Source organism: Lepisosteus platostomus, chromosome 14 (assembly GCF_059453375.1).
Source record: "Lepisosteus platostomus isolate fLepPlt1 chromosome 14, fLepPlt1.hap1, whole genome shotgun sequence".
Lineage (NCBI taxonomy): Eukaryota > Metazoa > Chordata > Actinopteri > Semionotiformes > Lepisosteidae > Lepisosteus > Lepisosteus platostomus.
The window spans coordinates 34610684-34633429 of record NC_142624.1 but is presented as its reverse complement, the minus strand read 5'-3'; the positions used below and the strand labels follow the sequence as shown (position 1 = coordinate 34633429).

The 22746-nt window shown below is 52.3% G+C and overlaps 2 protein-coding genes across 2 annotated transcripts; one reads left to right on the top strand and one right to left on the bottom strand.

Annotated features, from left to right (window-relative positions):
- Positions 1-2243: 2243 nt before the first annotated feature.
- Positions 2244-13359, bottom strand: dnajb11 (DnaJ heat shock protein family (Hsp40) member B11). Its single transcript, XM_088605896.1, has 10 exons — positions 13207-13359; positions 12333-12489; positions 9666-9763; positions 9049-9181; positions 8166-8308; positions 7935-8017; positions 6999-7056; positions 5901-6012; positions 5082-5241; positions 2244-4134 (listed from the first exon to the last, which is right to left on the bottom strand). The coding sequence occupies exons 1-10, from the start codon at positions 13278-13280 to the stop codon at positions 4070-4072; spliced, it is 1083 nt and encodes a 360-aa protein (XP_088462022.1). The 5' UTR covers positions 13281-13359; the 3' UTR covers positions 2244-4069.
- Positions 13360-13967: 608 nt separating this feature from the next.
- Positions 13968-22096, top strand: tbccd1 (TBCC domain containing 1). Its single transcript, XM_088605949.1, has 7 exons — positions 13968-14233; positions 16525-16864; positions 17086-17247; positions 18403-18769; positions 19285-19471; positions 20220-20720; positions 20848-22096. The coding sequence occupies exons 2-7, from the start codon at positions 16529-16531 to the stop codon at positions 20975-20977; spliced, it is 1683 nt and encodes a 560-aa protein (XP_088462075.1). The 5' UTR covers positions 13968-14233; positions 16525-16528; the 3' UTR covers positions 20978-22096.
- Positions 22097-22746: the final 650 nt, after the last annotated feature.

Genomic DNA, 22746 nt, shown 5'->3' with positions numbered 1-22746 from the left:
TGTCATATCGCGATATGCGGGCTTCATGTCGCGACATGGGAGGTGGCCGTTTTGTCAGGGGTATGTCATATCGCGATATATGGACTTAATGTCGCGACGGTGAAGCCATGACTGATGCGCCAGTTGCAATGGGTATCGCGATGTAATCGTGATGCGCGCACTCCTATCGTGACATACTATCGGTCGTGAACGAGCTGTGAATGCCATGACATACTTTGTCTGCTATTCAGTTTTGACCTCAGTGCGACTTCTCTTAGATTGATAAGTAATTGGAAACCAATGGATGTGTTACTGTATATCCAGCGTGCTCATACAGCACACACGGTTAACCGGGGCTACAGTATTTGGACCAAGAAGAAAATCCATCCCCTGTGTATCTACATGTTCTCGGAACTTCCGCTATGGCGCTGTACCCAATCAGAGTGTCGATTCTCACTCTTCACCCAATCGCGGCCCGAGCTGTTCGGGGGTTTAACCAATCACGGGTCTGAGAGCTGTTCAAGCGAGCAGCGCCAGGTGGATCGGCTTGTTTACTGTCAATGAGAATCTAATTTTACAATGCTTTACTTATTTGCAAAATAACTATATTGGCTTATTTTTTAATATCTTTATTGATTCAAAATGTCCCGTAATCTTCGAAATACATTTTTTTTATATGCACTATTTATTTGCATTTGTCTCCGCTGCTTTCTGTAATGAATACATGGTATTTAAACAATTGTAATCGTATATTTAAGGTAGGGGAAACACCTGATTTGTACTTAAAAAATGAATAGAAATGTAAAGTCTATGATCATTATATTATTATGCTCGTGCTTTCAATTTTGTTTTTTATTATTAAATTATATCGATCTTGAAACTAATACCTGAAAATGTGAGTATTGTCTCTCGTAATGTGCCAGCGGTAATTTGGAAACTGGTCTCTTCACCAATTAAAGGAGTACACAAGAAAAACATTTTCGAGAAAATGGTTAAAAATTAAAAGAAAACACAGAAATGAACTAACATAGTAACTCCTCCCTAAATGTAAGACTGTTTACATTGCAGCGTAAAGTCTGCAAAGTCTGGGATCAACTGATCAAAAGATCACAACTGAAAGATCTGGTGGTCGTGACTTTGCTGTTTTGTACGTCACAGAGTGACAGAGGAAACATCCACCCCACCCGAGCAGACAGACTCGGAAAACAAATTGCCCCCATTGTTTTCATCACAATCAGGAGTTCAAGTACCGAGTTTATTGGTACCTGTAAACTTTCTTGTAGATAGTCACGTGATTACCCGGAAAACCAAGGCGCTATATCTCGGAAACGAAAGCAGCACAAACGCAGCTCTAACGATTGCGGTGAGTTTCGTCGTTTGTGCTGCTCGACGGGCGTGTGGGCAACTTCATGGAGCAGGACAAGCAAACATGTCTGAGTCTTTATATTGCAGACTGCAGAAGACTCGACTTCACCTGAGGATGTAACACAGGCACCCATACCTGTGTCTTCAGAGGGCAGGTGTGCCCTCCCGCTGTATTCTACACCAAGGACTGGCCGGAAACACAAAGATAAAAGGACTGTGAGCTCATGTTTCATGTTTGCGCATAAGACCCTTGTAAATACAAACACAAGGATAATGAGTTTATTAAAGAGTTCAGATATATGTTCACTTCCGCTATGTGAAAATAAAAATATGTTTCCAATATTGCCGCGGTCCGCAGGTGTGAGACGGTGGACTTTCTAAGTGTTGCTTCTCAGCTGTGTTATTTACTACCCGCGACAACCTTGCATGTAGTGCCCCTTAAAAACACCCTGGTTCTTTTTCACGTTAACGAATGTGCTTTGCTTAAAAAGTACAACAGTGGTCTTGTTGTATGTAATCAAGACCAGAGCCACTCGCCGAGGCCCTGACTGACCACCACGCACACAGACTGACCACTCACCAAGGCCCTGACTGACCACCACGCGCACAGACTGACCAGAGCCACTTACTGAAGCTGACTGACCACCTTGGACACAGACTGACCACAGCCACTTACTGAAACCCCACCATGCACACAGTCCACACTCCCTGACGGACACGCACACGACTGCTGGGCTCACACCCTGACACAGACGGCAAGATGCAGGGTGACCGGCGCGCAGTGACACACCGACACACGATTGCAGCCACACACACAGCTGTTACAGCAGCAGCCCTGTCCTGGGCACAGCGCGACAGGAGAGAGTCCCCAAACTGGAGTCAGCACAGTGCAACGGGGAAACATTCTTATAAACTCTTTAATTGCAGCCTGGAGTCAAAAAATTGCATTAAGGGCATTCTAGAAAATTACAACTCTCGAGTTGACGAGAGTTTGGACAATGAGGGTGCTGAGAGAGAGGGCGGGGGGACGGGGGGCACCAGCTGATGGGACAGGCGCGGGGCGCTGGAGAGGTTTGTTTCGAAAGAAGAATCACAGGCGCGCAACCGTCCCAACTCGGCGCTGGGACAGGCCAAGAGGGTGGGCACAACAAAAGAAAATAAGTGAAATCAAGGGGGACAATTTACAACCTGTAACGCCACCCGACCAGGTGCGGGCGTTCTCGGGAAGGGGCGAGGCAGAACCAGAACCAGGCCCAGGGGGAGAGCAGGTCCAGCGGGGCCTCGGGTACCACCAGGAGTGGACTCCTGGTACCAAGCCGGACTGCTGGACCAGAACCGGCAGGCCCGGCCCCGTACCACAGAGGGGATAACAGGCATTTCCGTATCGGCAACTAACTAAAGAGCAGGTGATCCTCGCCGCTTAATCACAGAACCCGACTGAGGTCAGAGGTGGAATAAAACCGTGCCGACCTCAAGGGCCGGACTCGGCCACCCCAGTTTAGAATATCCCTGAACGAGGGGCGCCCAGCTCCAGCCCTGGGGGAACCCCGCTGCTGGATCGCTGATCCCCGCTAGACGAGCAGCCCTGCTCTAGTCCAGCCCTGTTTCTGGAGCCGTTCCCAAGTGTCAGCCGCTGCGGAGCGGGGGGGGGGGGGGTGGGTTCCTTTGTGACATCATAAAGGGAGGTCCTCCTATGACATCATAAAGGGGACAGCCCCGGGGAGAGGGCCATACCTGCCATACCAGAGGGCCATACCTGTTTGGGGACCAGCAGGCTCACACGCCCCCCGACAGCGTCAGGGCCTCTCCACTGCACTGGCGATGGACACGTGCAACACCGGGGCAGCCCCACTGGCGTTTCGCTTTTAAAAATATAAGAATGCTCTCCCAGATGTCCGCTGGGGCGTTCTGAGCAGGGGTACATCACCAGCACCACCACTGGGGCACACAGAACACAGATAAAATAAAACATAAAAACAGGGAACCCGAGACCATACTGGTGTTTGCTTTCCTGATGGAAAGACCCAACAGAAACCAAGATTTTACACACTATGTCTCCAAGGACAAATAAAACGGGTACATTCCATGGTCAGCTGAAGGCTTAAAATAAAAGCAATAAAAAAAAAAACGTCCAGAACTTCCAGTCCAGCGAAATTCCAGGGCCGAGCACCGCCTGCTCTCACTCTCCCAAGCCACGCCCCCTCTTTCCCAGCTGCGATTGGTTGCTGTGTCCAGTTCAGACTTTGGAGAGCCGCGATTGGCAGGTTCCTTCCGTCATGGCAGCCGTAGTCCAGGTGACAGCGTGATTGACAGCTTGAAACTCCTCCCCTCCCCCCCCCCAACCCGCACTCTCCTATGCAGGTGGTCTTCGATCAAGAAGGATGACGACACATGAACTCCCATCTCAAAGCCCCATGGCGTCAGAAAAAAAACCCACACTCCCTTCTGCCATTCAGAAGACCTTGGCTGATCTCTATGAACCACCTAAAATTAACAAACGTATAAATGCGCGGGAGGGGAAAAAAAAACATAAAAAAAATAAAATTGTGACAACTATAAAGATCTGAATGTCACAGACATCCCAAACATTGAAAGTGGAAAATACAAAGAGGACATTAACCCATCCTGAGAGCACAAACTGGAAATTAAATAAACTCTGTTGCTTGTTTTTCTCTCTGCGTGCGCCTGTCTGTCTGTCTGTCGGCAGTCCAGTGTGCCAGTGGGGTCAGTACCCCTGCAGTCCGTTGTAGATCTTCTGTAGTGGTGTCTGCTTCAACAGCTGCCTCACCCCTGCAAACAAGAGCAACTGCGTCACACAGGGTGGGGTCACACTAACACCTGCCACCTGCTCCCAGAGAGCCCCGATACAGCCAGGCCTGCACACCACCTGTACCCGGAGCCCGGCAGCCCCCTGGCGCTGTCGGCAGGTAAGCCGTTCCATCTGGAGGGCTCCGATCCCCCACGGCCTCTGAACGACTTCATTTAACCCAATCTCCCGCTTGAGTGACCACAGTGAAGCCGTACAACACTGTCGATTGGACAGTGGCCTCTAAAACCTGCGGGAATGGGGCGCTCCAGAGGTCAGGGTGGGGAACCCCTGCACTACAGCTTCTCAAAGCGACCAGGCTGTTCCCTCAGCCCCTGGGAAGACACCCGTGACCCCGTCTCAGGACAGGCAAAGCCCTGCAGGTTTACAAAAAGGCACTTCATCCGATTATTATTCGATCCAGGTCAGTGGTGTGGGGCAGGCACAATGCCCAAAGACCATCAGCGATCCCCCGGAGTCATTAAGAGTTTCGGGTGAAGTGAAATCCCCGATGCTCTCTAAGACCAGAAAGAACCATCTCTTCTCCAGGACGGAAAGAAAACAACAGCCCGGGTCCGCTGTTCACTTGTCCAGAAGCCAGTCAGAAGAAAAGCTGACTGGTACAAATTCAGCCCGATGGGGCAAAACATAAACGTCTGGAAGACGACCAGCTCCTTTAAAATACAGATGTCCGCCAACGAGAATAACTTTCTGCATCTCCCAGAAGACCACTGTTTTTCTCTGCTAACCCAAAGTACCAGCCAAGCTCATCTTTCAGTCTGGGATGGGCAGCTGTAGTCCTGCTTTTCCCCAGATCTCAGTTTTTGGGGTCTCAACCAGCTGCCCAGTGAACACTCCTGACCTCAGCCATGAATTGTTTCAACCCGAGGGGAAGCCCCAGTCTCCACGCGTGCGTCTCGGGGGGTCTCACCCTCTCTCTGCTGCTCGGTCAGCTGCTCCCGGGGGAACTCCACGTCGAAGGTCACGATCAGGGAGCCGCGGATGTTGTTGTTGTCGAAGTTGGGGAGCCCCTCTCCCTTCTTCCACAGCTTGGCCCCCGGTTTGGTGATTTTGTCGCGGACGATGTGCACCTGCGTGGACAGACAGCGGGAGACGGACAGAGAAGAATGGCAGAAATCAGAAGGGAGGGAGAGAGAGAGAGAGACTATGAGCAGCTCAGGCACACACAGGCCATTCAGCTCATGAGGGCTCAGCAGCTAATTAATAAGGCCCTCAGTCAGCCGCTCCCAGCGAATCAACTTCAGCATTTATAAAGTTTAAATTTCCTCTCCATCCTTGCATAGTTGCACTGTTAATCCAGAACTCATTTAAATGTCATTTCAATTTCATAGCGCCATTCATAAATTGTGAAACGCACAGGTATAGTCCTGAACTCCACATTCAACCAGTGCAAACACGCCATCAATTCAGCTGCTGGATAGCTTCAACAACATGGCTGCCTAGCTTGTACCATATACCCACAGCCCTTTGTGTAAAGAAGAACCTCCTATTTCAGGTTTAAATGCACAGCCACATTGTTTCACCTGAATGAAAACAACAGGTAGGCGACTGACTGTTCCATCCATTCGTTGCCAAACAGGAGGACGGAATATAAATGACTTGCTTGTGGTTTTTGGATGGAGGGGTCTAAAATGCAAGGGGGCAGAGTGTTCCCAGTCTGTTATTGGGAGGTGTGCTCATGCCGCATGAGAACGGGTCAGGCAGCGTGCATGGGCACTCGTGAGCGCACCTTGTGTCCATCCAGATGTGTGATGTCCATCTCAAAGCCCACCAGCGCCTCCACCAGGGAGATGGTGACATTGGTGTAGAGATCATCTCCGCGCCGCTCGAACACGGGGTGTCTGAGGAGAAACACACACCATCAGACCACCAGTCTTCTCACTGAGAGAGGAGGAAGAGGAGGAGAGAGGGATGGGGACAGGGCAGAGGAAAACGGAGGAGGAGGAGAGAGGGATTGGGACAGGGCAGAGGAAAACAGAGAGAGAGAGGAGGAGGAGAGAGGGATGGGGACAGGGCAGAGGAAAACAGAGAGAGAGAGGAGGAGGAGAGAGGGATGGGGACAGGACAGAGGATAACAGAGAGAGAGGAGGAGGAGAGAGGGATGGGGACAGGGCAGAGGAAAACAGAGAGGAGGAAGAGGAGGAGAGAGGGACTGGGACAGGGCTGAGGAAAACAGAGAGGAGGAAGAGGAGGAGAGAGGGACTGGGACAGGGCTGAGGAAAACAGAGAGGAGGAAGAGGAGGAGAGAGGGATGGGGACGGGGCCGAGGAAAACAGAGAGGAGGAAGAGGAGTAGAGAGGGATGGGGACAGGGCAGAGGAAAACGGAGGAGGAGGAGAGAGGGATTGGGACAGGGCAGAGGAAAACAGAGAGAGAGGAGGAGGAGAGAGGGATGGGGACAGGGCAGAGGAAAACAGAGAGAGAGGAGGAGGAGAGAGGGATGGGGACAGGGCAGAGGAAAACAGAGAGGAGGAGAGAGGGATTGGGACAGGGCAGAGGAAAACGGAGAGAGAGGAGGAGGAGAGAGGGATGGGGACAGGGCAGAGGAAAACGGAGAGAGAGGAGGAGGAGAGAGGGATGGGGACAGGGAAGAAGAGAGCAGAGAGGGGAAAGGGTACAGGAAAGCAGAGAAAGAGAAGAAGAAAGCAGATAGTGAGAGAGGGAGGGAGGGAGGATCACAGGTTCAAGTGGGGGAATGGGAACAGTGGGAGAAGGAGAGGACTGCATTCTCAGCTGTAGCACAAGCTCTCTCCCCAGTACTCCCACACGTCCGTTCCCAGCTTGCTCATTCCTGCACTAAACCCACAGCAATCCCCCGGGGCTCTCACTTCATCACTTTGATGCGGAATCGCAGGTCTCCGGGCTCTCCGTCGATGTGCGGCTCTCCTGCAGAGAGAGATGAAGACAATTATACACACTGTACAAGCCGGAAAGAGCACACAATGGTGTGGACAACGCGATACCGCCTCGGGCCTCGTTTGGAAACAGTGTCTTACCTCCATCGGTGTGGGAAACTACTGCGCTCACTTCAATTGTTTATTCCACAGACGTGCGCTGCTCATTGCATGCTGGTCTGCCCAGACCTTGATCTAAAATTCAACAGCTCCTACACTAACCTGGACCCAGTCTAGAGACCGCACCAATCACGCCCCATAACACCCGCACCGAGCCCCCTGTTCTGTTCCATGCTGATCTCCAGGCTCCTCCCTCTGCTTTCGCTGAGCTGCGACAGCATGCAGACTCCCGCCTGGCATTTCCAGAGCTCAGGGCTCCGGAAAACAGCCCTCTCACTGAGCACATGATGCCCATAAAGGAGCAGTGGCCATTGATCTGAGAGTCTCCTCCAGGCTATTTCTAGAAACAAAACAGGCTGTGGGCTTCAACAGCATGGCTGGGTAGCCCGTTCCCTACCCCCACAACCCTTTGTGCAGCAAAAGTGCCTCCTGCCTCCTGTTTAAATGCACTGCATGAAGACTCCCTTACAGATCCCAGCAGAGGGTTGGAATCCATCTTTTCATCCCAGAAAACGAGGCACCTCTTGGATCTGGGACTTTCCCCGCTCATTCTGGGCCCCCGCGGTCTGCTGTCTAAGAGTGCAGTAGAAACCACTCCGGTGCACGGTGTAGGGTCGCAGCATGAGGAAACTCGCCCACAAGGAGAGTAACGCCACCAGAAACGACTGTGGGCACGTCTCTGGCTTCAAGGCCACGCGCTCTCGCAAGCTTGACGTCGTTTAACCACAGTTTGCGAGTCTGCTGCGTTACCTTCACCGATGAAGGGATACTCCATGTCGTCTCTGACCCCCTGCTCGATCTCCACCTCCAGAGTCCGCTCCTCATTCACCAGCCTGGGGGGAGAGAGGGAGAGAGAGAGAGAGAGAGGAGTCAGGGCGCCGTGTCCCCCCACCCCCTACAGCTCGGGGATACCCCCGTCTGTCCCGGGAGGGCGAAGCACTAACGTCCAGCCCCCCGTCGCCCACCGCTCCCAGCACTCACTTGACATTGGGACACTCATCGCAAACCACTTCCTGGGTCATCTGGAAGCGGCCTGGCCCCAGCTGCGTGGTCCTCATTTCCTGTCGGCAGTTGCACTTCCTCTTCCCAGGGGCCTCCTTCGCCACCGGCTTGTTGCGGATCACCTGCAGGAGAGCGCGGGGGAGAGGAGGGGAGGGACACCCCGTGGTCAGTAACTTCTTCATTGCAATTCCAGCGCAAGCCGCGAACTCTGTTTCACCAACTTCGGCTTTACTAGGCAAAATCTGCTGAAGGGGAATTACTGTAAGTCTCTAAAACCAGAAATACCGGACATCCCAGCAACCATGGGGAAAGGTACAAATAATAACACACAGTTAAAATAAATGCTAAAGAGGTTCAAAATTCAGGAACACAGACCATGCCCTGAAACGACAGGTCAGTTGCTTCCGATGGGCGATCGGTGCTTCGAGGGCTTTAGCACATTTTGAACAGTGTATTTACTGTAGAACGCATGGAATAAAGAGCTTGTGTGCTTCTGATAAAAAGGGCACAGGAACAATTTTCCTTTACTGCGCTGATCGCAATTCAAAAGATCCAGTAAACATACATAATATGTATTCTTCCTGTATGTTTTTGGGCTGAAAGAACTACAATGTCCGATTTAACAGACATTCTACAATAAAAACACTCCTTCCCTCCATTAGTTTTTTTAAACCGAGGGCTTCCTGTCCTTCTACTCTCTTCATCTACACGTTAATGTTTACTTTAAACAGTTTATGTAATTAGCATAATCACCACATTAACACATCATCCGCTACTTGATGTTTGCGGCTTGTGTTTAATGACCTCCCCACCCTCACTCCTGAAGCATTCTGGGCGGGAAGTTGTGCTTGTCTGGATTTACCTCCACAAAGTTCCCAGAATACACTTCTTCAAGGGTCACGTCCAGGTCAAGGACGATATCATTTCCTCGGGGAATGTTCCGGTCCTGTTGCCGCGGGTTACCGCCGAACATGAACCCAAAGTCGCCGAAGAAACTGGAAGAGAGAGAGAGGAGAGGAGAAATAATTTAAGAGCATGAGACGTGAGGTAGGGTGTAATTTTGCTACCAACGGCACGGAGCTGACAATCAGCCGACCAGAATGGTTTCATTCATCCATCCATCCCCACTCTCTCACTCACACCAGAAGCCAATTAAACTATCAGATATGTGGAGGAAACCGACGCGAACACGGGGAGAACATACAAACTCCACACAGACAGCACCCCAGGTCTGGAATCGAAGCCAGAGCCCCTGCGCTGCGAGGCAGCAGTGCTAACCACTGTGCCAACTACCAAAACAGCTGATGAAGCCCAACCGAGCCGAGCAGTGAACTGAGCAATCGTTACGGACTGGATTTCGGCGGGTCAGCCAATCCACAGAGCTCTCGCTGTTACCAGGCTGAGCACAGGGCACCAGCCCAGCCTCACCAGCCTCGTGTGAAGATGTCCCCACCCCCCCCTCCCACTGTCCCCACCCACCTGGAGAAGATGTCCCCGTGTGAGCTGTGGTGCCCCTCCTTCAGTCCCTCCTCCCCGTAAGCGTCATACTGCTTCCTCTTCTCCTCGTCCGACAGCACCTGCGGGAGCACACACCTCTTGCCCTTTAGGGACTCCCTGAGGGGACGGGGGAGCCCCGGACCCCCAGTCCCTGCAGCCCTCCCTTCGCAAGCCACTGATGCCTGCGATACAGTTAAGGTCAGGGACCTCGCACCCCGACTCCCCGCTCTGCAGCACCAGGTGGAACTGAGAGGGACGTGGCCAAGCACCCACAGGAGCCACCACAAACACCACAGCATCTGGCACCACGCAGGACCAGGTGCACAAAAAGACTGCTGACTGCGTGCATACAATGTGCAGTGAAGAATAAGAGGCTCATCAAAAGGACGATTCTGTCCGCATCATTTTCCAACACAGGAACAAGTCATGTAAGACCATTGACCATTTGGTACTTGGACATAATTCTCAAATCGAATCGTTTCTTCACTATTACGAAACGCATGCATTACATCAACAGTGAAACACAGAGTAGGTACAGTATAGCATTGCCTTACTATTTCCATTAAATAACCTGGCTATATTATTCAGTATTTTGTGTGAGTGCTCAACGCAGTTCAGGAATGTAATCTCTAATATTTGTTTTTAAAGAGATAGGAATGCGTTTTCATTTTATGTATTTTTTCTACAAATGAACAGCAGCTCTTCTGATATAACGCTTGCCAATTGTACGTCGTGGAAAGGGCTACGTTTTAGCCACTATAGCTGGGAAAAGAACGCTTTTAAGATTTCCTGATGTAGTTTTATATTAAATTACTATGTAATGAGCAGATTCGCAGATTTCCGGTCCCGGCGTCTCAGACAGCCGCGTGGTTAAAACAGCTGGCTAATTCAACTTTCACCCCTTCACCCCTCAACCAATCACATGCGGCCACACATGCTTGTCGACCAATCAGGACGGGCCTCCGTTTCCAACAACAAAGGAACTCTCAGCGGCTCACGAGAGGCAGCGTGCTCTCTGAGCCCCGAGCTCTTCCACATCGCGGCAGGTGCAATTAATAACGTCATCAAAACACACCTAATTAATGACGGTACGGAGCTGCCGTGCCCCAGTCAAGCGCGATTCTGGAAAAAGCCATCGACGTTTTGAATTTAACGTTGCTGCAACCGAAACACGTTGCTAAAGACAACTGAGACCAAACGAGAGAAGATTCAGGAAACGGGTCTAACAGAAGGGACGCTATTACATTACACATACGTTTTCTTCGGAAGACATTTTAATTAGGTCTGTCTTGCCAAAAAAGGCCCAGGAGCTTGTGAGAATAATAAACAACAACACCTGCTTGAGTTTCAGGCTCAGGGCTTGCTGGGTATCATGACCCAGATTTTCCTTTTAATGTTACTGTGGGTTGTACAAAAGCATAGTCCACGACACGAGGTGCTATAATATTACACAACTGTAGCCCAGATGCCAGTAAGGCGATTGTCTTTCTCTCCGACACACACACACACCCCCGTTCTCTGAGGGAGAGAGACAGCAGGAAGGAAACAGCTGAGCCAATCAGAACAGTCCAGGTGTGACCACAGCCTCTGGATCACTGGCAGGCCCCACAAACACCACAGACCTGCTGGGCAATCACCGACCTTTGTCTAACCCGTTAAGCCAGTTGACATTTCCAGTGACAACCTGAACCGAAACACTCTATAGCACAGGAGACAAGGCAGTGAAAGAAGAGATCGAGTGATATAATCGAAATCACTGGACGGGGCCCAGTGCAAGTGTAGGGCAGGAAGGATTCCATCACCCAGCCAGAGAGGAGGGTTACAGTAACGCCGCAGAAGTCCCCAGGGATATCAGAGAGCCACCTTCTCTAAACTCCTTCAAATCCAGACTCAAAGCCACCTTCTTCAGAAACACCTTTCCTTGACTGGCTCTGTTCTTTACCCCCTGATCCTACTGTATTCAGTACCCCCATCTACTGTCTCCTCTCATTGTGTGATCTCATTGTGCAAAGCTTGTGTAATTTTTATTGAATTGTTGTTGTCGTTCTGTAAAGCTCTTTGAGAAGCCACCTTTAAAGGAGCTATATAAAATAAAGTTTATTATAAGTTGATATACTAGCATTCATATCATTGACTTCTTTAGTCACAGCACGTACTGCTACAGCAGGGTGTGGTACTGGGCAGCAATCCTGCTGTGAATATTTCAGCAAGAGCAGCACAGACTGATTTCTGCCTGAGTGCAGGTGAGAAGCCAGCTGAGGCTATTAAACACCTGCTCACAGCTGGGGGTGGGAGCTGCACTTGTACTGTGCTGGGATGTCCTTGTTGTTTGTGTACTGTTTGTCGTATTGCTCAAGGAAATGATGCCAACACCTTACAAAGCAACACACGCACTCCTGGTACCGGTGATATCCATGAGCTACCAGGCCCTGGCGTTACAGGGGCAGCCCTGCTGGCCTCCTGCTCATTCCTGCGGCTCACTCGTCGGGAATGTTAGGGACGCTTCTAGGGACGTGTCAAAATCAAACCAGGTCATCCCCTTGTGCCCCAGCAGCAGCCTCCTGCAGGTCCAGCTCACTGGTTTCCACTGCGCTTGGGGGCACCGAGGAGCAGCAGGACACCACGTCCAGTCGGGCCCGGCTCACCCACCTCGTACGCCGCGCCCAGGTCCTGGAACTTGTCCTGCGCCTGGGGGTCGTCCGGGTTCCGGTCCGGGTGCAGCTGCAGGGCCAGTTTCCTGTACGCTTTCTTAATGTCCTTGATGGACGCCGACCGGGACACCCCGAGAATCTTGTAGAAATCCCGCCTGGAACCGAGGAACAGACAGCGCCACGGAGAGGGCTGCTTACACACAAGCTGAAAACAGACGGCTCCATTTCCCCCCTATACCCCTCGGGGCTGTTGGACGAGCACCGTGGGGTCCAGTGTGAAGAGACTCTGAGAGCGCGCACAGGAAAGTCTTTCTTACAGTCAGAAGGGACACTCCAGGATTCCCACAGTATCCCTCCCAGATGCAGGGGACGGACATGAAACACGCAATGGGGCTGGTGTTCCCTCCAGCCAGCCGAAAGGAAACCGAACCCACGCGCGAATGAACCCCGAACGAGAGGGAACCCCGAGTCGGTTGCATTCATGGAAACGTCTGCGTACAGTTTTGCAACCCACTAGCAAAAAAACTGACGAGATAGTTTTAAAGAAACGGGCTGATGCATCCCAGTATGTAACAGGGCACGGACCGGCGTGTTAGGTAAGGAGGTGCGTACATCGGACCCTGCGCCAGCCCTTTCAAAGCGTGTATTGCGACCAGGCAACACCAGTGCAACATACACCAGCTCCCCTACGGGGACACGCCGCCAGCAAGCCTGTTAAAAAGTGCAACAGCCTCAAAACCCGCAATTCACAAGCGGCGGCTTGCTATCGCCGCTCAGCCCGGTGGAAGGGTCCGAGCCGCGGCAGACCAATCACAGCGCAACATGTGTACCAGCCGGTATGAGCGCCGCTGATAGCGCCTCGGTTGACTCACCCTGCCAGCACAGCCGCCGCGAAATACAGCAGCAGACAGCAGGCGCTGCTCAGACTCAGTACCCTGGAAGCCATATGGATGTTTAGTTTTTTTTTATGTCGTTTTTTTGTATTTGTCCACTTCAGCCCGCTCTCCGGCTCTCTCCCCCTCTGCTCTCCGGCTCTCTCCCCCTCTGCGCTCCGGCCCTCCTGTCACTCTGCCTCTCTCCCGCAGGCTCGGCAGCGGCGCTTCCGCCCGGAAGGCCCGCCCCCGCGAAGGCCCCGCCCCTCCCCGGCCTGCCTGCAGGGGGCGCGCTGGGCTTGGGCAGCTGAGCACGCCGCCCTCTTGAGAAAGGGCGCCTTACTTTCAAATCAGTTGCTGAGCAGAAGCTATTCGTTTTTGTTTGTGTGTTATGGGGTGGGGATATAAAAGCTGTCACCGGGTTTAATTTTCTGAAAATACCTGTTACGGTTATAGTCTTTTGGTAAAAAAAAAAACACAAGCAAATCTGACTCCCATTTCACAACACTTTAAATCGGTCCGAGTTTTGTGAGCGGAACGCTCTGCCTCAGCTTCTGTGGATAAAATCCCGTACTGAGAGCTTAGAAATAACATTTTAAACATAACGTTTTATTTCCCCGCAAGCGTGCTGTTGGAAGACTCGACATTGCGGTGTGTGTTGTCTGACATTAAAGCAGTCGGTGTCGGAATCAGGCCGGATGGTTAATTAATGCGCTGGGAAGTTTATGAGGAAGCAGGACTGGAGCCAGCGCCTCCTGCTCGTGCCCGCGCTCCAGCTGACGACGTGCGCGCTCACGAGGCCGAGGAAGCGGCGGCGCCAAAAGCAAGAGAGAGGCGGCCGGCTGTTTTAAGCAGGACAGAGACAGAAACCCCTTTCGTATTAACCTGTGGGGGCACAGGGGTCGCCACATAAGTGTACTAAGACTTACAGAGGAGCCCCCAGCCCCCAGCCCTCAGCGGGACGGTGGGGCCGGTCCGCGGAAGGTGAAGCTTGCGTGTCTGTTGTGTTGCGGCGAGGGAGCGCCAGGTATGTCGGTCGGGGAGACGGGGCCCTCGCTGGAGCTGTTGCCATGGGGACGCGGAGGGCTTTCCGCCGGAGCCGGCTGGGTGTTGGCGAAGGCCACAGAGCCGACACCTGGGGCTTTCCTCGGTCGTGCACGTTTTGTTTTCCTCCGTCATGAATACGGGAAAATAGCCAAATCGTCCACTGCGTACGACGCAGGTTTACACTTTAAACATTGAGTGGCGAGTGTTTTTTTCCCTTTAACGTTCATGTAGTTCAGGTGGCATGGGTTAGAAACGGTCTTTTTGACTCCTTGGTGTTGCAGCGTCTTTCTCTGGTGGTTTATCCGGTGGTTTCTGCCTGCCAGCCTTTCTGGAGTGTCTTGGCCAAGTCATCTTTCTCCCCTCATCTGCGTTTCTCCTACGTGTCTGCAGTTAGACTGCTTGTCATCGGTAGGGGCTACTGTGCGACTCCTGTGTCCTACAGCTATTCCTGTTTCCGTCTCTTCTCACTCCATCGGCACCTTCTCAGCCATGTTAGCGTTGGGCAGTGCCAGTCAGACTGGTCTGTATTTGTCCCTGCCTGTCTCACTCTCCCAGGGTGTCAGAGTGATGGATCAGTGCAGTGTCAGTGTGTGTTTTAATCCCTCTGTCCCTGCCTCTCTCTCTCCCAGGGTGTCAGTGTGTGTTTTGACCTTTCTGTCCCTGCCTCTCTCTCTCCCAGGGTGTCAGTGTGTGTTTTGACCTCTCTGTCCCTGCCTCTCTCTCTCTCCCAGGGTGTCAGTGTGTGTGTTTTAACCCGTCTCTCGCAGGGTGATGGAGCAGTGTAGTGTCAGTATGTGTTTTAACCCCTCTGTTCCTGCCTCTCTCTCTCTCTCCCATGGTGTCAGTGTGTGTTTTAACCTGTCTCTCTCAGGGTGACGGAGCAGTGCAGTGTCAGTGTGTGTTTTAACCCCTCTGTCCCTGCCTCTCTCTCCCAGTGTGTCAGTGTGTGTTTTAACCCCTCTGTCTCTGCCGCTCTCTCTCAGGGTGACGGAGCAGTGCAGTGTCAGTGTGTGTTTTAACCCCTCTGTCCCTGCCTCTCTCTCTCTCCCAGGGTGTCAGTGTGTGTTTTAACCCCTCTGTCCCTGCCTCTCTCTCCCAGTGTGTCAGTGTGTGTTTTAACCCCTCTGTCCCTGCCTCTCTCTCCCATGGTGTCAGTATGTGTTTTAACCCCTCTGTCCCTGCCTCTCTCTCCCATGGTGTCAGTGTGTGTTTTGACCCCTCTGTCCCTGCCTCTCTCTCCCATGGTGTCAGTGTGTGTTTTAACCCCTCTGTCCCTGCCTCTCTCTCCCAGGGTGTCAGTGTGTGTTTTGACCTCTCTGTCCCTTCCTCTCTCTCTCCCAGGGTGTCAGTGTGTGTTTTGACCTCTCTGTCCCTGCCTCTCTCTCACAGGGTGTCAGTGTGTGTTTTGACCTCTCTGTCCCTGCCTCTCTCTCCCAGCGTGTCAGTGTGTGTTTTAACCTCTCTGTCCCTGCCTCTCTCTCTCCCAGGGTGTCAGTGTGTGTTTTGACCTCTCTGTCCCTGCCTCTCTCTCTCCCAGGGTGTCAGTGTGTGTTTTGACCTCTCTGTCCCTTCCTCTCTCTCTCCCAGGGTGTCAGTGTGTGTTTTGACCTCTCTGTCCCTTCCTCTCTCTCTCCCAGGGTGTCAGTGTGTGTTTTGACCTCTCTGTCCCTGCCTCTCTCTCTCCCAGGGTGTCAGTGTGTGTGTTTTAACCCGTCTCTCTCAGGGTGACGGAGCAGTGCAGTGTCAGTGTGTGTTTTAACCCCTCTGTCCCTGCCTCTCTCTCCCAGTGTGTCAGTGTGTGTTTTAACCCCTCTGTCCCTGCCTCTCTCTCCCAGGGTGTCAGTGTGTGTTTTAACCCCTCTGTCCCTGCCTCTCTCTCCCAGGGTGTCAGTGTGTGTTTTAACCCCTCTGTCCCTGCCTCTCTCTCCCAGGGTGTCAGTGTGTGTTTTAACCCCTCTGTCCCTGCCTCTCTCTCCCATGGTGTCAGTGTGTGTTTTGACCTCTCTGTCCCTGCCTCTCTCTCCCAGGGTGTCAGTGTGTGTTTTAACCCCTCTGTTCCTGCCTCTCTCTCCCAGTGTGTCAGTGTGTGTTTTGACCTCTCTGTCCCTGCCTCTCTCTCCCAGGGTGTCAGTGTGTGTTTTAACCCCTCTGTTCCTGCCTCTCTCTCCCAGTGTGTCAGTGTGTGTTTTGACCTCTCTGTCCCTGCCTCTCTCTCCCATGGTGTCAGTGTGTGTTTTAACCCCTCTGTTCCTGCCTCTCTCTCTCTCCCAGGGTGATGGAGCAGCGCAGCGTCAGTGTGTGGCCACGCTTGGAGCCCTTCCTCCTGGGCGTGCTGCCGGCTGCCCCCCCCGCCAAGTTCAGCATGCACTACCTCCGCAAGATGGCGGCCTACGTGCGAGCGCGGACGCGGGAGGGCTGCTTCCCGCGGCTGCACTGGCCGCTCTGGCGCCACATCGCCTGCGGGAAGCTGCAGCTGCCCGAAGACACCGCCTGGCTTTACTTCGAGACCTGCGACCTGCTGGCACCGCGCCCCCCGGAGGAGCGGCTGGAGTGGGCGGAGGCCGTGTCGCAGTGCGGCTCGGTGGAGGAGCTGGACAAGCTGCGGTACAAGGTGGGGAGAGGAGCCTGAAGCGCAGGGAGCACGGGGTTAGGCGAGGGGGAGTGGTGAGAGGCGAAAGGCAGTGGTGTCAGGGGGCTTCAAGGATATCTGCCCCCATTCCTTTCTGGGCATGATGAGATGGCAGGGATCAGATGTTTTACGGCGTCTTAACCACCCCTTTCATCTCTTCCGCCCCCCTACTCGTCCCCACTCTCTCTGTGTCCCCCACGCAGCTCTCCGTGGACACTCTGCAGTTCCTGCTGTTTCTCTACATCCAGCAGCTGAACCGCGTCTCTCTGCGCACGTCCCTGATCGGCGAGGAGTGGCCCAGCCCCCGGTCCCGCTCCCGCTCGCCCTCCCCGGACCGCGACGCCAAAACCGCCGCGCAGAACAAGGTACTCGGCTGCCGCACCCCGGCAAGCGCCGCGGCTCGCAGGCTGCCGGCCTCCTCACAGACTGGTGCTTCGGCAGAGGCCCTAGTAATTGCAGACCAATCGGTCTTACTCGTTTTGCATGTAAGGTTGTGGCAACACAAATTAGAACTAGACCGTTGGGATCATTTCAATAGCAGGGTGATTCAAAGGGATAACCAGCAGGGATGTAGAAAAGGTTGGTCTTGCTAGCTGACGTGTTAGAACTTGTTTGAACTAGCAAGAGCAGTAGGGCATACAGAACGAGCATGTCATGTGGAGTACTTAGATTTTCAGAAAGCCTTTGATCAAGTACCTTAGTCTAATTTGAAAATCACAGGCAGTTCTCAAACCAGAGACATTGATTTCCTTGAATTTCTTGTAAAAGGCACAGTTCAAGGAGATGTATGTCTCTTCTGTGAGAACTGGTTAATGAGTGCTTAAATGAAAGAAAGAAGTGAAGACTCAAATTGAGGTGTTATAATTAGTGGAGTACCACAGGGCTATGTATTAGGACCACAGGGCTTTCCTTCCTATTTTATATCTAGAACCAATCGGACTCTGATATAGTTAGGAAACTAGGCAATTTTTGAAAATAATACCACAAGGGAGGGTTTAACAAGTACTAGGAGCTGCACGTGAAATTAAAAAAAAAAGTTAGTTACAATTCAAGAGTTGACAAACATCTGACAGGTGTAGACCAGTGTGGAGTGTGACATGTAAGTAGCAAAAAGTAACTAAAAATTCTAAGCTCTCGTCTGTTGGAAATAATGTATGTTGGGGTGCTCTTGAAACCAAGGGGTGAGTGTGGGGGAAAAAAAGTAAACCAACAAGCAGATCAGGTGCAGGTACAGATTAGTATTGCTGATTAAGTGCCATCTGGAACAAAAACCAGCAGAAAACTGGCACTCCAGGACCAGGACTGAGTCCCTGATTTAGACAACGTGGGAAACCAACAAGAAAGGCATGTAAGGATCTAAAGTTAGAAGCAAAGCTTTTATATTGAGGGATGTTACGTTCTTATTGTACAGTGCACTAGTAAGACCAAAATGTGTACAGTTCCATTGAGCATGATGGGGAAATAAGATGTTCTCTTGACTTCACCTGTCTCTCTGTGCTCATCTCCCTGCCGGACTGCAGAACTGGGATGACCAGGCCCACCTGAGCTTCATCCAGACCCACCTGTCAGACCTGCTGGAGCTGGTTCTTGAGCCGGAGCAGCTGGGCGGGCCGGGCCAGGCAGTGCACGACAGCCAGGTGTCGGCTGAGGCGCTGCGGGGGCTCAGTTTCCTGCTGGAGGGGTCGCTGAGCCGGGGGCGGGCCGTGCACGGCCTCCACGAGCTGCTGGGCTGGGGGCCCCTGCAGGCCCAGGCTGGCTACTCTGCGCTGACCCACAGCTTCTCCCTGCCGCGGCTGCAGGCCTGGCTGCGCGAGTCTCTGACCGCTAACCCCTTCGGCACCACAGCCTGCCTGCGCTCCGGCAAGAAGCTGGCCTGGGCACAGCAAGGTACTGCAGCCACCTCTCTGCCCCCGTGCCCGCCGCTGGGTAAATGATTAGATGATGTATCATTAACTGTTCTGGGGAAGGCATCATCCAAGGTGAGCTTCAGTGTAAAAGGAAATACACATCACGAACTCACAGATGCAGTGTAGAACAAATCTCAAGATCTGTAGAGTAAATTTCATGTTTGAACAATGAGGACAGAGCCTGTTAAAGGGTCAGAAACGTATTTTAAAATCCTCCGGTAATCACAAACCAGGGTGCATTATTTACAGGGCACCACTTGTTCAGAGAGAGAACAGTGTCGTGGGCTGGATGTGTTTTGACATTGGAGGGGCTTACAAGATCAACTGTTGCTATCCTGCTGTCGTAAGTGTCTAGAGGGTCTATACCATCACGTTGCTGGGGCTGCTCCTTAGATTTCCTTTGAGAAACGAGTGGAATAAAGTCCCGGGTCTGTCGTCTACGAATCGGAGCCCTCTCGGTAGTCCCCATCGTCTGTTGTTTTTTTTTTTTTAAAGTGGACGGCGCAATGAAGAGGGCGAAGATCGCGCGGAACACGCACATCGCCCCACCGGGAAGCAGGGTGGTGCTCATGTCCCAGGTGTACCGGCAGACGGTGGCCAAGGACTCGGAGAAGCTGGCAGGAGCCAACGTCAAACTGCACCGCTGCAGCGAGGCCTACATCTACCTGCTGACTCCGCTCAGGCGAGTGTCCTGTCCCCCTGCGCTGGCACGCGTGCCGTCTGTCTGTCCCGCCGCCCCCTCTACAGCCCGTGGATAAATACACGGGTACCGTTTTGATCCGTTTCAGGCTCTGTGCTCCCCGCCCCTCTTCTGGTCTCAATTCGTCCAGTGTGAAGCCTCCCAAGTGGCTCAACTGGCTCAGGTGCTTTCCTGGGAGCAGGCTGAGCTCCAGGATTGTGGGTTCGAGCCTGGGTCATGTCCCCAGGCCACTGTGACTGGGATTTCCCCAAGGGACAGTGCACTGTGGGATGGGTGGCACCAAGGATAGAGTGATCAGAACAGAGGCCAAGACTGCTCGGTTACCCAGGGCTGTCTTGTCTCTCAGACACCATGGCCTCCCAGGTGCCTGTAGGTAAGCAGTGCTGTCAGTGAGGAGCTCTGCCCTCCTCTGGGGAGGCGCTGTGCCGCCTGTGCCATGTTAAAAGAGGATCGCTTCGAATTATGACAGATCGAAGGAGTCCGCCTACTCTTTCTCTTTCTGCCTTGCCTGTGCAAGCCAGGACCCGAAAAACACAATTGGCTCATCCAAATTGAGTGGATGTATACAATATAATTGACTATGAGAAAATTCAAAACAAAAAGAAATGTCTCTATATATGTAAGTATAGAGGTATAAGTACGTATAGTATATGGATAGATGGATATCTCCCAGCCATGGTAAATGTGGCTCTCCCAGGTGGACTGTTAACCCCCTGTCCTGTCTCTGCAGGTCCGTAAGTGTGGAGAAGTGCCGCAACACCACGGTGGTGCTGGGCCCGGTGCAGTCCACTGTGCACGTGCAGAGCTGCGAGGACGTGTGCGTGGTCTGCGTGGCGGGCCGCCTGTCGGTGGGCGCCTCCTCCCGCTGCACCTTCCACGCGCTGACCCCGACGCGACCTCTGCTCCTGCCGGGGAACGAGGCCCTGACTCTGGCCCCCTTCCACACGCACTACCCCTCGCTGGAGGACCACATGGCCAGCGTGGGGCTCGCTGTGGTTCCCAGCAGCTGGGACCAGCCACTCCTGCTGGGCTCCGAGGGACCCCTGGGCAACCCGCCTTATCGCCTGCTGCCCCCCAGCGAGTTCTGTCCGCTGGTGGTGCCCTTCGAGATGGAGGGGGACACCACCGAGATACCAGGGGGGTTACCCCCACAGTATCAGAAGGCCCTGACAGCACGAGAGCAGAGGGTGCAGAACTGGCAAAGGACAGTCAAGGAAGCAAAACTCAACAAGTGAGTCAGGATTACCAACCCCAAGCGGAGAGGCGGTACAGCTGTTGTGCTGCCCTCGCGGGGAAGCCTCGTTTGTTACCCGTGTGCCAGTCTGCAGTGTGTTAATGGTTTGTGTCGCCCTCTGCAGGGAGCAGCGCAGGCAGTTCCAGGCTCTGGTCGAACAGAAGTTCCACGAGTGGCTCCTGGAGTCGGGACACAGGCAGCAGCTGGACAGCCTCATCCCCGCCCCCCCAGAGACGAAACAGGCGGCTGGGTAGTCGCGCTGCGCGCCCCCGTCTCGGGGCGCTCGATCACGAATCCCAAAGCACCACGTCGGCAGCTGGTCTCTGTGCGGCCCACTCGAACCTCCACACGCCTGAGTGTGAACCGTGTTTCCCGGTGAGAGTGGCAGTAGCCCACTCGACGGTTTCACAGGGCAGAGGGGCTTCAGCTCACCTTGGTGTGTGGCACGGTTAGTGCATTATGAAAGCTGGACATATTGACTTTTCTCTCATGTCCAGGCTTCAGGAGCAGTACACTACAGGGCACAAATCTCCTCACCTCTCTCTGTGATCTCCATCATCAGTTCTTAGAGAGTATCACCAATGGCTCATCTAAAACAGTGTGTTCCCTATGATGTGACCAGCTGTAGTCTAGAGTATGGTTTGCACTAGTGTGTTTTTTTCGATTCTTCCTGTAAATGAACTGAGATAGACAATGGGTGTATATATAAAGAGGAACATTTAATAGAGTGGAATTTTACAACACCTTAACTGCATATTTATGCCTGATTTGTTGTTAGTATATGAAATCTGTCCTGCTGACCTGAAGAGGGGAGAGGGTGACAGATATTACACCAGGTGCTCATTCACCCACTCCTCCTTCTTGGCTTCAGTGAGAGCTGAGAGCTGAAACCTGTCTCCAAGACAGAGGAAGAGAGAAGGAACAGCACAGGGACGCCTGGAGCTGGAGAAACAATCCAGCTGTGCATTTTGTTGAAAAGGAGCACCTGCTTTATCCAAAAATACAAAAAACAAAGTGGAGGTCCCAAGAATTGTCTTCAATTTCTTGCAAATAAAGCGACAAATTATCCTGGAAATGTCAAGGCTTGGAAACATACATCGGTTTTGTTTTTACAGGTAAAACAGCCTGAAACTCCTTGTGTTAACATAGGGTGCATATAGGAAGCCTTAGGTATCCTGCCTTTTCTGAAACAGCCTTACAACACTTTACCTTTATGTAAACTTATGTGCTCCTGTTTCATATCTAATGTTCACAATGTGTAAGTTCTTCTATACATTACACCAAAAAATGAATGAATGAATGAATGAAGGAAGGAAGGTTTTGTAAAGCACATTTTCGAGCAATAAAGCACTCACTTCTGTGCCTTGACTCTGGCATGTAGTTGTTGTCAAAGTGTGTAAGGGACTGACTGCAGTGTTTGGCCATTTAGGGTGACAACAGGACTATACTGCTCCATATTTCTCATGTTAGGTTATATTTCTTCATACTGTATACTACAAACCCTAACACAACTGCATGTAGTTATGGTCATTTTGAGTGTGAGGCTATTTTTGTATTCCAGTCAAATGCAGTAAATTTAAAACATGTATATGTGGATAATCTCCAACACCATTTTACTGATGCTTGGGTATGGCTCTGAAGTGCTGTGATCCTCCAGCCTGGAAGAGGAGTGCTGTTAGAGTGCCCTCTGTTGGGTAAATTTATAGGTGCGCCAAAGGGACAGGTGAGGAGAAAGGCACTAGTGGTGCAGTACTGGCCTCACAAGCTGCTCGGGGCCAGAACTGAATCCTGCTGGGGCTGCTTGATTATGCTCTGACAAACTGGCAGAGACACATACTGAAAAACAGGCCGACAGGAAGTGCAGTCACACCTACAGAATCATGAGCCGCACTCTCCTTCTTCCTAGCTCGGGTAAACTGCATCAGTTCATTTTAACCCATGGTCCACCCTGTATAATCAGTCACAAGTGTGCCGCTGTCTCCAGTGGACTACAAATGAAGGGAAGAGTTTCCTGTTAAGTAGC

Bases quoted from the DNA above. Each gene is read 5' to 3' on its own strand.
- tbccd1 (XM_088605949.1), top strand. From the start codon at position 16,529: ATGGAGCAGCGCAGCGTCAGTGTGTGGCCACGCTTGGAGCCCTTCCTC. The intron at 17,248-18,402 runs GTACTCGGCTGC...GCCGGACTGCAG, and splicing joins AAACCGCCGCGCAGAACAAG to AACTGGGATGACCAGGCCCA. The intron at 18,770-19,284 runs GTACTGCAGCCA...TTTTTTTTAAAG, and splicing joins GCTGGCCTGGGCACAGCAAG to TGGACGGCGCAATGAAGAGG.
- dnajb11 (XM_088605896.1), bottom strand. From the start codon at position 13,280: ATGGCTTCCAGGGTACTGAGTCTGAGCAGCGCCTGCTGTCTGCTGCTG. The intron at 8,309-9,048 runs GTAAATCCAGAC...GCTCTCCTGCAG, and splicing joins ATTCTGGGAACTTTGTGGAG to GTGATCCGCAACAAGCCGGT. The intron at 4,135-5,081 runs GTGAGACCCCCC...TCTTGTTTGCAG, and splicing joins GACCGAGCAGCAGAGAGAGG to GGGTGAGGCAGCTGTTGAAG.